This window comes from Sciurus vulgaris (genome assembly GCF_902686455.1).
Source record: "Sciurus vulgaris genome assembly, chromosome: 3".
Lineage (NCBI taxonomy): Eukaryota > Metazoa > Chordata > Mammalia > Rodentia > Sciuridae > Sciurus > Sciurus vulgaris.
Genome location: NC_136463.1, coordinates 103,138,295 through 103,152,730, shown reverse-complemented (window position 1 = coordinate 103,152,730; position 14,436 = coordinate 103,138,295). Strand labels below are relative to the sequence as shown.

Genomic DNA, 14,436 nt, shown 5'->3' with positions numbered 1-14,436 from the left:
ATGCAGGTCTGGGAGTCATGTATTCCCTTACTTTGTGCTTATCTAAAGATCTTTATTTTTGTTCTGATTCTAAAGCATAGCCTTGCCTCGTTACAGTAATCTTGGTCATTTGTTTTGTTTTGTTTTTTTCAGGCCTTGAAATATATCATTCCATACCGTCCTGGCCTTTAGATTTTTCTGCTGAGAAATCTGTTAATGCCAACAGGTTTGCATTTACATGTGATTCAACATTTCTCTCTTGCAGCTTTTTTTTTTTTGTTTATTGTAAACAAATGTTGTTTCTCTGTACATGGAGTAAAGGAATACCATTTGTGTAATCATAAATTTACAAAGGGTAATGTTGTTTGATTCATTCTGTTATTTTTTTTCCCTTCCCTCCACCCCTCCCACCCTCTTTTCCCTCTATACAGTCCTTCCTTTATTGAACTTATAGCTTAAACATCCCTCTTTTGTTCATAATTAATATATATTCATAATTAATTAATTTTAAAACATTATAAATCATTTTGAGAATACTGCATTTTTTCATACTCATGATTCAAAGATAATGATGAAGGGCCTTTTTCTGAAGATGTATGAGAAGTGTTTAATTCTTTTGTTAAGTATTAACAAAGATAAATAGTTCTAAATTAATCTATAATTTTATAGTCATGATTTTATGCAGAATATTTACATTAATCAAATATTTTAAACAGACTATGATTATTTCATATATATGTATATATGTGTGTATATATATTATATATATATATCAAAAAAAGTTTGCATGTACAAATGGGACTGATAATTAGGACAAGGAGTATCTCTTTGGAAGAGAAGGGATTCCTTCATTTATATTTGATATTTTTAAATTTTAATTAAAATCATAATTTACATAGGGCAATGTTGTTTGATTCATTCTGTTATTTTTTTCCCTTCCCCCCTCCCCCCCCCCCCCTCTTTCCCTCTATACATTACTTCTTTCTCCATTCTTACCACCCTCCTTATCCCTAACCCTAAACCTAACCCTAACACTAACCCTCCTACCACCCCCATATGTCCTCATCCGCTTATCAGCGAGATCATTCGTCCTTTAGTTTTTTGAGATTGGCTTATCTCACTTAGCATGATATCCTCCAATTTCATCCATTTGCCTGCGAATGCCATAATTTTGTCATTCCTCATGGCGGAGTAATATTCCATTATATATATATGCCACAGTTTCTTTATCCATTCATCAACTGAAGGGCATCTGGGTTGGTTCCACAATCTGGCTATAGTGAATTGAGCAGCTATGAACATTGATGTGGCTGTATCTCTGTAGTATGCTGATTTTAAGTCCTTTGGGGTATAGGCCAAGGAGTGGGATAGCTGGGTCAATTGGTGGTTCCATTCCAAGCTTTCTGAGGAATCTCCATACTGGTTTCCAGAGTGGCTGCACTAATTTGCAACCCCACCAGCAATGTATGAGTGTACCTTTTTCCCCACATCCTCGCCAACACTATTGTTGCTTATGTTCTTGATAATCGCCATTCTAATTGGGGTGAGATGAAATCTTAGGGTAGTTTGATTTGCATTTCTCTTATTACTAGAGATGTTGACATTTTTTCATATATCTGTTGATTGCTTGTAGATCTTCTTCTGTGAAGTGTCTGTTCATTTCCTTAGCCCATTTGTTGATTGGGTTATTTGTATTCTTGGTGTAGAATTTTTGAGTTCTTTATAGATTCGGGATATTAGCGCTCTATCTGAAGTATGAGTGGCAAAGATATTCTCCCATTCTGTAGGCTCTCTGTTCACATTACTGATAGTTTCCTTTGCTGAGAGAAAGCTTTTTAGTTTGAATCTATCCCAGTTGTTGATTCTTGCTTTTATTTCTTGTGCTATGGGAGTCCTGTTAGGAAGTCTGATCCTAAGCCAACAAGTTGAAGGTTCAGACCTACTTTTTCTTCTATAATCTGCAGGGTCTCTGGTCTGATTCCGAGGTCCCTGATCCATTGTGAGTTGAGTTTTGTGCAGGGTGAGAGATAGGGGTTTAATTTCATTCTGTTGCATATGGTTTTCCAATTTTCCCAGCACCATTTGTTGAAGAGGCTATCTTTTCTCCATTGCATATTTTTGGAACCTTTGTCTAGTATGAGAAAATTGTATTTATTTGGGTTATGTCCGTGTCTTCTATTCTGTACCATTGATCTACCTGTCTATTTTGGTACCAATACCATGCCGTTTTTGTTATTATTGCTTTGTAATAGAGTTGAAGATCTGGTATTGCGATACCCCCTGCTTCGCTCTTTCTACTGAGGTTTGCTTTAGCTATTTTGGGTTTCTTATTCTTCCAGCTGAATTTCATAATTGCTTACTCTATTTCTGTAAGGTACATCATTGGGATTTTAATTGGAATTGCATTGAATCTATATAGCACTTTTGGTAGTATGGCCATTTTGACAATATTAATTCCTCCTATCCATGAACATGGGAGATCTTTCCATCTTCTAAGGTGTTCTTAATTTCTTTCTTTAGTGTTCTGTAGTTCTCATTGTAGAGGTCTTTCACCTCTTTTGTGAGATTGATTCCCAAGTTTTGTTTTTTTTTTTTTGGATGCTATTGTGAATGGGGTAGTTTTCCTAATTTCTCTTTCTGAGATTCATCACTTACGTATAAAAATGCATTGGATTTATGAGCATTGATCTTGTAACCTGCTACTTTACTGAATTCACTTATGAGTTCTAAGAGTTTTCTGGTGAAATTTCCAGGTTCCTCTAATATATAATCATGACATCAGCGAACAGGGATAGTTTATGTTCCTCTTTTCCAATTTGTATCCCTTAATTTCTTTGGTTTGTCTAATTGCTCTGGGTAGAGTCTCAGGAACAATGTGAATAGAAGTGGTGAAAGAGGGCATCCCTGCCTTGTTCCAGTTTTTAGGGGAATGCTTTCAGTTTTTCACCATTAGAATGATATTGGCCATGGGCTTAGCATAAATGGCCTTCACAATGTTAAGGAATGATCCCCCTACCCCAATTTTTCTAGTGTTTTGAGCATGAAGGGATGCTGTATTTTATCGAACGCCTTTTTCTGCATCTATTGAAATAATCATGTGATTCTAACTTTTAGTCTGTTGATATGGTGAATGACATTTATTGATTTCCAGATGTTGAACCAACCTTGCATCCCTGGGATAAAACCCACTTGATCGTGGTGCACTATCTTTTTAATATATTTTTGTATGCAATTTGCTAAAATTTTGTTGAGAATTTTTGCGTCAATGTTCATTAAGGATATTGGTCTGAAATTTTCTTCCTCGATGTATCCCTGTTTGGTTTAGGTATCAGGGTGATATTGGCTTCATAGAATAAGTTTGGGAGGGTTCCCTCCTCTTCTATTTTATGGAATACTTTGAGAAGTATTGGAATGAGCTCTTCTTTAAAGGTTTTGTAGAACTCGGCTGAGAACCCATCTGGTCCCGGACTTTTCTTTGTTGGTAGGCTTTTGATGACCTCTTCTATTTCATTGCTTGAAATTGATTTATTTAAGTTATATATGTCTTCCTCGTTCAGTTTAGGTAATTCATATGTCTCTAGAAACTTGTTGATGTCTTCGAGGTTTTCTGTTTTGTTGGAGTATAGATTTTCAAAATAGCTTCTAATTATGTTTTGTATTTTACTGGTGTCTGTTGTCATATTTCCTTGTTCATTCCGAATTTTAGTAATTTGAGTTTTCTTTCTTTTTCTCTTTGTTAGCGTGGCTAAGGGTTTATCAATTTTGTTTATTTTTCAAAGAACCAACTATTTATTTTGTTAATTTTTTCAATTTCGTTGATTTCAGCTCTGATTTTAACTATTTCCTGTCTTCTACTACTTTTCGTGTTGGTCTGCTCTTTTTCTAGGGCTTTGAGCTGTAGTGTTAAGTCATTTATTTGTTGATTTCTGCTTGTTTTGTTGATTGCACCCTATGAAATAAATCTTCCTCTCAGTACTGCTTTCATAGTGTCCCAGAGATTTTGCTATGATGTGTCTTTGTTCTCATTTACTTCTGAGAATTTTTTAATTTCCCTCCTGATGTCTTCTGTTATCCATTCATCGTATAATAGTGTATTATTTAATCTCCAAGTACTGTAGAAGTTTCTGTTTTTTATTCTGTCATTTATTTCTAATTTCAGTCCATTATGATCTGATAGGAGTACAAGGTAGTATCTCTATCTTCTTGTATTTGCTAACAGTAGCTTGTGGCATAAAACATGGTCTGTTTTAGAGAAGGATCCATGTGCTGCTGAGAAGAAAAGTGTACTCGTTCTCTGTTGGATGGTATATTCTATATAAGTTGGTTAAATCTAAATTGTTGATTGTGTTATTGAGATCTATGGTTTCTTTATTCAATTTTTGTTTGGACAATCTATCCAGCGGTGAGAGAGGTGTGTTAAAATCACCTAGTATTATTGTGTTGTGATCTATTTGATTTCTGGAATTGAAAAGGATTGTTTTGACGTACATGGATGAGCCAATGTTCGGGGCATAGATATTATGATTGTTATGTCTTGCTGATTTATGCTTCCCTTAAGCAGTATGTAATATCCTTCTTTATCCCTTCTGACTAGTTTTGGCTTGAAGTCCACATTATCTGAAATGAGGATGGATACTCCAGCTTTTTTGCTGTGTCCGTGTGCATGGTATGTTTTTTCCCATCCTTTCACCTTCAGTCTATGGGTATCTCTTCCTATGAGATGGGTCTCTTGCAGGCAGCATATTGTTGGATTTTTCTTTTCAATCCAATCTGCCAGTCTATGTCTTTTGATTGATGAGTTCAAGCCATTAACATTCACAGTTATTATTGTGATATGATTTGTATTCCTAGTCATTGGACTCATTTTTGTTTTTTGACATGATTTGGTTTCTCCTTTATTTGGCTATTCCTTTAGGCTAGTTCCTCCCGTTGCTGATTTACATCGTTGTTTTTCATCTCTTCCTCATGGATATTTTACTGAGAATGTTCTGTAATGCCGGCTTTCTTTTGTAAATTCCTTTAGCTTTTGTTTATCATGGGAGGATTTTATCTTATCGTCAAATCTGAAAGTAAGTTTTGCTGGGTATAAAATTCTTGGTTGGCATCCATTTTCTTTTAGGGCTTGGTAAATGTTCTTCCAGGCCCCTCTAGCTTTTAGGTTCTGGATTGAAAAATCTGCTGATATTCTTACTGGTTTCCCCCTGAATGTATCTGATTCTTTTCTCTCGCGGCTTTTAAAATTCTGTCTTTAGTTGAATGTGAGGTATTTTCATAATAATGTGCCTTGGTGTAGGTCTGTTATAATTTTGCATATTTGGAGTCCTATAAGCCTCTTGTACTTGGTTTTCCATTTCATTCTCAGATTTGGAAAATTTTCTGATTATTATTTCATTGAATAGATTGTTCATTCCTTTGGTTTGTTTCTCTAAGCCTTCCTCAATCCCAATAATTCCTTATATTTGGCCTCTTCATGAATACCCATAATTCTTGTAGATTCTGTTCATGATTTCTTACCATCTTCTCTGTTGGTCAACCTTGTTTTCAAGATTAAATATTTGTCTTCAATATCTGAGGTTCTGTCTTCCAGGTGATCTATCCTATTGTTTATGCTTTCCTATGGCGTTTTTACTTGGTTTATTGTTTCCTTCATTTCAAGGATTTCCGTTTGGTTTTTTTTCAGTATCTCTTCATTGAAATGCTCTTTTGCTTCCCTTATTTGCTCTTTTAACTGGTGATTGGTGCGTTACATTTAATGCCTGCATTTGTTCTTTCATCTCCTCGTTGCTTCCCGATTGTTTTAATTATGTACATTCTGAACCCCCTTTCGGACATTTCTTTTGCTGTGCTGTCATTGGGTTTTATTGATATAGTATCTTACGTTTGTTTTCGACATTTTCTTCCCTTATTTTCTCATATTGGTCAGATGTCAGTGGGACTCCTGTGATATTGTAGATTTCCTCTATTTGCTTATAGTGTCCCTGTAGATTTCCAGTGTATCACCTACCAGCCTTCAGTAGCCAGAAGTCTTGGATTAATTTGATAATGCAGTCCTTCCGAAGAACGCTGCCCCTAGCCCGCTACTGATTCACGGAGAGAGACCTGGAGAGGTCTCTGGCTGCCCATCCCTGTTTCCAGAAAGCTGCTTGCGTGTCAGATGTCTCCACTGGCTTGGGGACTTGTGGCTGGCTCTGCGTCGAGAGGCTCTCACTGGGCAGTCTGCCCCAAGAAGCTAGCATAGAGAGGCGCTTCCCGCCGGAGGGGGCTGGGCTGCTTGGGGGAGTCCCTGGCGCCCTGTGCTGGTCTCTGAAGCAACCTGTGGGCGGGCCAGAGCTGGCTGCCTGCCCTGCTTCTCTGGCAGAAAGGGCTCTCACTGGGGGGCCTGCTCCGTGAGGCTGGAGGATCTGTCCCTGTGGGAGGAGCCCACCGCCAGACTGCACAGAGCTGCCTGGGGAGATGCTATCTGCCCTGTCCTACTCTAATAAGCACTCGAATCCGGGCCTGCCACCCAGCTGAGCTTCACTGGGTGGGGGAGGCTCACCCCGTGGTTCTATTTTAGTCCAAGTCTCTCAATGCCTCCCCTTCTTGACTCCTGGGGTTCTGGGGCGACTGGAGATGCAGTCGCCCTCTAGTCCGCCATCTTGGATCGCCTCTTGCAGCTTTAAATAGTCTTTCTTCTTCTATAATTTTAAACACTATAACCTCTTGGAGAAGTCCTTTTCTGATCATGTTTATTTAAGGTTCTAACTACCTCTTGTACCTGAATGTCCATGTCTTCTCCAAGATTTGAGAAAGTTTTTGTTATGATTTCATTGAACAGGCTATCTGTGCCCTCTGCATAACTACTCTCTTACATGGATTATGCAGACTTAATTTTTAATGTTGTTCTTTTTTCTATTGGTGTCTGAATGTAGCATTTTAATAATTTTCCTTAAGCTGTTTGATCAGATTTCTTCTGCTTTATCTAATCTGTTGTTGGTGCATTCAACTATGTTTTTATTTGACTTACCAAACTTTTCCATTTTCAAGACTTCTTATTTGGTTCTTTCCAAAATCTTTTTGAAATGCTCATTCCATATACTGCATTGTCTTCCTTAATTTATTCAACTATTTGTAGTCTCTTAGATTTCATTGAACCTTTTGAAAGTCATTCTTTTGAATTCTTTTTCCAGCATTTTATCCACTTCGGTATCTTTGGAGTCTTTTTCTATGTAGTTTTGAACTTTAGGAGGTCTTATATATTATGTCTTGTTTTTCTATTTCTCTTGTTTCTATGTTGAGATCTGCACATCTGCTGGGATGAATATATCTTCCACCTTTATGTGAAGTCCTTAGTAAATAGCCTTCTCACTAATTGATGTGTCATGGGTTATTGGTTTGTTGTGTTAATGTTGAGTATGATTCCATCTGGATTTCATAGTGTAGTCTCTTTGGCTTCTTTGGCTATGATTAATGGATTCTGGCCAGTATGTGTATGTTGGAGCCTGAGAGACCACTTTCTCTGTGAGAAACCACAAGAACATGGTTTCTTTGGTGGTTCAGGCAGGTTTGGTCCAGACAACAAAGAAAATGGGGTCCACCCTCTGTGGTTATTTTAACAATGGGCATATAGGCCCCTATCAGGTAATGTGGGTTTCCTCAGGTACTACTGATATTGGTTTCATTACTTGAAAACAGTTTTGATACTGGGCATTTCAGTCATTGTCACGGACCAGGATTTTATCCTCCCTTTAGACACTGGTATAATCCTGGTGGTTTCACCAGGAGATGTGAGGGCTGAGGTCAATCAATGCCTTACCTTCTGTGGCACTCACCTGTGATCTTGTCTGTGCATTCTATCAGGGAGCAACTGATGCTTTGGTAGATGCAGTATCTATAACAGTTGTGTTATTTATGTGTGATGTTGCTTTCAGTATGGTATCCAGGAGCAGGCCATCAGATTCCCCTAGCTATGCCCACATAGGGACAGATTTCTGGGAACTGCTGTCCCTACTTTTCTTGATATTGAAAGATGCAACCAGAATTGAGCAGTAATTAGCTTATGACTAAAGTAGATGCAGTTTCTCTCAGCAGAGGACCTGTCCAAAATGCCACCAAATACAAGTATCAGTCCCTCTATGTGATGTCTACTATACAGAATCTCCTAAGTCCACATATGGAAGATATCTCTGCCCCCAAGGCAAGCTCTGTTGTCAATAGAGCTATGAGCTTACCAGGTTCTCTGGTGGTGCCTCAGAGCTGGTAGTAGGCTGGACAGCCACAGCAGAAAGCACCAGTATCTAATATTTTCAAGCAAATTTATTCTGCTTCCCTTTTGGATCTCATTAAAATTTATAGTGATTTCTTTGGCAGCACAACTAGAGACTTTTAGGAACCCCATGTATTTGAACAAATGGTTTCCCACTGTATTTAGATCATAGCAAATCTGTACATTTTTTACAGATTTTATCCAAAAAAGTATAAAAGTTAAAACACTACATAGTTTTTGCCATTTTCACTGCTTTGCTATCTTTGCTTTTGTATTTCATTTAAGTTTTAAAAATAGTTAATATAGCGACACTTGCATAAGTCTGGGCAGTGACAATTTGCTAGAAAGAAAGTTGTGTAGTTTCTATATAAGTCTAAGAGTCAACCATCTTATTCTTTATTATACTACTTGTATCTTTTTTTTGTTATTCAGGGAAGCTTTGCTGAAAACCTTTCATTTCTTCTGGAAGCTTTAAAAAAAGGTAAATACTATCACATACAGCAGTATGAAAATATTCTTGTTTTTAACTTTTACTCCTAATTATGAAGGTAATACTAAACTGAAAATGCAGAAATAGAAATTAAAAAAAAAAAATCACTGTAATCCTACAGTAGTGATTAAATCAATTAATTGGTTTCTTATTTTTATTCACTTGCCACATATCCTTGATAGAGATACTTAGATAATGTAACTTATTCCAGGGATAAAGTCATTTACTTACCATTTTGTAATCAGTAAATTTTTTATTCTGCATAATTTTTATGATTCTCATATGTGTCTTATAAAGGTGCTATAATTTATTAGTCACCAATAAAGGACTTTTTGTTTCTGATTTTTTACAATTAGTAAGACATGCTTACTAATTTTATGCTTACTTATTTTCTTAGATAAATTTTAATTGGTCAAATTCTGAGTGATAAGGCACCATATTTAAAAGAAGTAACATTACCAAACTATTACCCTCTAATTGTATTTGAGAACAGTTTTCATTGTTTGCCTATATAATAGAGAAAAACAATTTTTATATCTGCCTATATAATAGGAAAAAATTCTCTTAATCATTGGCATAATTTAGTTCTTTGATTTGTATCATTCTGTTAGTGGTGAGGCTCATCATTTCATATTTTTACTGACCACTGATATTCCCTGGTTTATGTATTTCTAGTTGGTTCTTTACCTTTTTCCATGGTGGTTATTACATATTTACCTATGGAAATTCAAGTTCTTCCCCTACCCCTTTCCCTTAAGTTTGATTTGTATTTTTTAGTACAAACAAGATTTAAATTTTTTACATGGTTAAATTTATGTATTTTTTTCTGTCCTTTAGATTATGAAAACAACAGTGTTTGCACTTAATGTATATATAATTGTCATTAATATTTTGTTCGTAATTTATTTCTGTATGCATTGTAAAGTAAGGATCTAACTTTGAATAAACCATTTTCCTCCTTAATATATAGTACCATATTTTACCAGATACTAATTTCTGTATTATATAGAAGTCTATTTGTAGACTTTTGAGATGTCCCTTTGGTTTAGTGCCAGTGTTAAACCACTTAAGCTATTTTATTTGTTTTATCTGTTAGAGTAAATCTCGTCTTACCAGATTGTTATTTCACTTTTTTATACAGATGAAGTATTTTATTCCAAGGTAATAATGATTCTTGTACCATGTTATAATGAGAAAAATATATCCAGAGGGATAGTGAACTTTCCCTCATTGTTGAGATGTTAAAAATTGTGGTTAAAAAGAATTTAAGTTGCTTATATCAAACTTCATTGTCTAATCAGTGTTTACAGAAATTATTTCCACAGGAGAATACATTTTGCATTTTGCTTACAAGTCTCTTTCAAAGCAGTAGTTTTGTTAATTAATTAGTGACTCCCTGTATTTTAATCCCAAATTGTTTCAATTTTGTATAGGTATTGAAAAGTTTTTGCTAATTTTGTAATAATTAAAGAAGTATTACATTTACATAATTACTAAAAACTGCAGCCTTCAGTCATTTAAAAGATTTTCTTCATTTTTCATCAGTCTGCTAGTCTAGTAACTATCTGAAAGCAATTGGGGGTATTTTTGTCCTGTGAATACTTTTTTCATGTTGAATGAGTATCTATGCACTGTTAAGTGCCTGACCCAAAGTAGATTATCAGTGTTTGTTGAATTGAGTTCAAATAATAGAAATGTAGTAAATAGTTTGGAAATTTAAGAAATGTTTTTAACGTAAAAGTTCTCTGTTTTAGGTGATCGTACTAGGAGTTGCCCAGTGATCTTCATATTAGATGAATTTGATCTTTTCGCTCATCATAAAAACCAAACACTCCTCTATAATCTTTTTGACATTTCTCAGTCTGCACAGACTCCAGTTGCAGTTATTGGCCTTACATGTAGATTGGTAAGTCTTTCTGTTTTAAACAATTGATTATAATGTTCAGAAAACTTAAGCTTAATTGCTGGCACAGTCTCTATTTCTAGCTCATGGCATTGGGCATTTGAAGCCATATGTATAACCAGTATACCCATTTTTCACCAGTGGGTACATTGATCCAACGTTTTACAAGTTGATTAAAATTACTACAGTTACTACATTTGCCTATAACTAATATATTTGTTCTCCCAGTGAAATCATTGAAGGAAAAAAATACTAAAAGTATAATTTCTACAATGCTACTAAAGAGTCAGTTAAATAATCTCATCTGTTTTATAAAAATCAGTATAGTTTCTGCCATTACATTTAGATCTGCATTATATTTTGAAAATGCTTGAAATCAACTCAAGATTATACTATCCCAGTTTTCTAAGTATATATCTCCATAAATAGAAGAGGTTCTTTCTGTCAAACAGTTAACAGTAAAGCTTGTTTATTCCTCGAGGGATTTTAGAATGGTTTTTAAGCGTAGTCTTGGTGTGTGATCACTTTACTTTGTGAAGGCTGTATACACATTGAATCTTTTGTACCTTTGGAGGCTACACAGGTTTTTTGTGTTTATCTCCTTACACTCTACAGTATGAAGTTTCTTTTTAAATTAAGATGAAATGTGTATTTAAAAATCACTTTATATCTCCATGGCTTTTTTCCAGCCTTATGCCCTCCATTCCTAGATGGTTTACGTGAGACCCATTTATTTTCCTTTCCTTTAGCTCATTTCTTTTTTAGAAAAGAGAAACTTTTTCCTGAGTTATCATACTCTTTCCAGTGTTGTTTTTCTGTGAAGTGGCAGTCTCTGTACCTTCTTCCCTTGTGCTCTATTATTTAGGGTTCTCTTCCTCTTGAAATACTTTGCTGAGAATGTTCTGTATTGCAGGCTTTCTATTTGTAAATTCTTTTAACTTTTGTTTATTGTGGAAACATTTTATTTCATAGTCAAATCTGAAGGTTACTTTTACTGGGTATAGGATTATTGTTTGGCATCCATGTTCTTTCAGTGCTTGAAATATGTTGTTCCAGACCCTTCTTGCTTTTAGAGTATGGGCTGAGAGATCTGCTGATATCCACATTGGTTTCCTTTTATATGTACTCTGATGCTTTTCTCTTGCAGCCTTTAAAAATCCTCTTTATCTTGTATTTTCATTGTAATGTGTCTTCTTGTGGATCTGTTGTAATTTTGTCTACCTAGTGTTCTGTAAGCCTCTTGTATTTGATTTACCATTTCATTTTTCAGGATTGGGAAATTTTCTGATATTACTTCAGTGAACAGGTTGTTCATTCCTTTGGTTTGTATCTGTACGTTCCTCAGTCCCAATAATTCTTAAATTTGGTCTTTTCTTGATATCCCATAATTCTTGGAGGTTCTGTTCATGACTTCTTAACATCCTCTCAATTTATTCAATTTATTTTCAAAATTTATTCAAAATAAATTTTGTTTCATTTTCTGAGATTCTGTCTTCCACGAGACCTATTCTGTTGGTGATGCTTTCTGTTGAGTTTTTAATTTGGTTTATTGTTTCTTTTATTTCAAGTATTTGTTGTTTTTTTGTTGTTGTTGTTTTTCAGAATTTGTATCTCTTTATTGAAGTGTTATTTTGCTTCCTGCATTTGCTCTTTAAACTGTTTACTGGAATGGTCACACATTGCCTGCATTTGCTCTCTCATCTCATCTTTTACTTCATGGTTCTTTTTAATTATGCAGATTCTAAATTCTTTTTTTTTTTTTCTCATTAAACTTTTGTTTTAATGGGTCTCAAAATTCTGTGACAGATTTTTGGTCAAGTTGTTTCCATTAAAAAGTACTGATTTTAAAAACTAATAACTTAAAACTGCCACACACACACAAAAAAACAAATGGTCCACAAAACATTCTCCTTTCCTTCTGAAGGTTTTACGATGCATTATCATCATTAACCAGTCTTTTACTATTAAACTTAAATGGCCAATTGAGACAAACAGTTCTGAGACCGTTCTTCCACCACTGATTAAGACTGGGGTGGCAGGTGTTAGGGGTAATATTCATTTAGCCTTCTGAGCTTTCTGGGCAGACTTGGTGACCTTGCCAGCTCCAGCAGCCTTTGTCCACTGATGATGACACCCATAGCAACTGTCTGCCTCATATCATGAACAGCAAAACGACCCAGAGGAGGATAGTCAGAGAAGCTCTCAACACACATGGGCTTTCCTGGAACCATATCAACGACAGCAGCATCACCAGACTTCAAGAATTTAGGACCATCTTCCAGCTTCTTACCAGAACAGCGATCGATCTTTTCTTTCAGCTCAGAAAACTTGCAAGCAATGTGAACTGTGTGACAATCCAGTACAGGGGCATAGCCAGCCCTGATTTGGCCTGGATGGTTCAGGATAATCACCTGAGCAGTGAAACCAGCTGCTTCCATTGGTGGGTCGTTTTTGCTGTCACCAGCAACATTGCCACGACGAACATCTTTGACAGACACGTTCTTGACATTGAAGCCCACATTATCTCCAGGAAGAGCTTCACTCAGAGCTTCATGGTGCATTTCAACAGACTTTACTTCATTTGTGACATTGACTGGTGCAAAGGTGACCACCATGCCAGGCTTGAGAACTAGTCTCCACTCGGCCCACAGGGACAGTACCAATACCACCAATTTTGTAGACATCCTGGAGGGGCAGACGCAAAGGCTTGTCAGTTGGACGAGTTGGTGGGTAGGATGCAATCTAAAGCTTCAAGCAGTGTGGTTCCACTGGCACTGCCATCTTTACGGGTGACTTTCCATCCCTTGAACCAAGGCATATTAGCACTTGGCTCCAACATGTTGTCACCATTCCAACCAGAAATTGGCACAAATGCTACTGTGTCAGGGTTGTAGCCAATTTTCTTAATGTAGGTACTGACTATCTTAACGATTTCCTCGTATCTCTTCTGACTATAGGGTGGCTCAGTGGAATCCATTTTGTTAACACCAACAATTAGTTGTTTCACACCCAGTGTGTAAGCCAGAAGGGTATGCTCATGGGTCTGCCCATTCTTGGAGATACCAGCTTTCAAATTCACCAACACCAGCAGCAACAATCAGGACAGCACAGTCAGCCTGAGATGTGCCTGTAATCATATTTTTTATGAAGTCTCTGTGTCCTGGGGCATCAATGATAGTCACATAATACTTGCTGGTCTCAAATTTCCACAAGGAGATGTCAATGGTGATACCACGCTCACGCTCAGCTTTCAGTTTATCCAAGACCCAGGCATACTTGAATGAGCCCTTTCCCATCTCAGCAGCTTCCTTCTCAAATTTTTCAATGGTTCTTTTGTCGATCCCAACCACATTTGTACATCAGATGACTAGTAGTGGTAGACTTGCCCGAATCTACGTGTCCGATGACAACGATGTTGATATGAGTCTTTTCCTTTCCCATTTTGGCTTTGATTTAGCAGTGGTTTTCACGACACCTGTGTTCTGGCGGCAAAACCCGTTGCGAAAAAAGCGCAGATTCAAAATTCTTTTTCTGTCATTTCTACTGCCATGCTGTCATTGGATTCTATCAAAATAGCATCTTGGTTTGTTAGGAACACTTTCTTCCCCTGTTTTTTCATATTGTTCTGTATATTCCCCTCTAGCAGTGAAGATCAGAGGTACTGAAGTTCCCCCCTGCAGGATTATTGTGACTGTGAAGTTTTCCAGTACCTCTCCTTTGAAGTGGGGGATCAACAATAGCAGCACCCAATACAGGGAAAATGCAGCCCTGAACCAGAAGAGCCCCTAAGTCTTTAACATTATTGTAATAAACAGGATG

The 14,436-nt window shown here is 36.5% G+C and overlaps 1 protein-coding gene and 1 pseudogene across 7 annotated transcripts in view; one reads left to right on the top strand and one right to left on the bottom strand.

Moving 5' to 3' along the window:
• ORC4 (origin recognition complex subunit 4) overlaps window positions 1-14,436 on the top strand; it is a 125,200-nt gene that overhangs the window by 61,858 nt on the left and 48,906 nt on the right. For all 6 annotated transcript variants that reach the window (XM_079132475.1, XM_079132473.1, XM_079132476.1 and 3 more), the window contains 2 exons: window positions 8,657-8,705; window positions 10,469-10,620. In XM_079132475.1, coding sequence (XP_078988601.1) covers window positions 8,657-8,705; window positions 10,469-10,620 — 201 coding nt within the window. The remainder of the gene's footprint in view (window positions 1-8,656; window positions 8,706-10,468; window positions 10,621-14,436) is intronic.
• On the bottom strand, window positions 12,364-14,107 carry LOC306658409 (elongation factor 1-alpha 1-like; annotated as a pseudogene). The gene has a single exon. The product of its transcript is annotated as an elongation factor 1-alpha 1-like (transcript).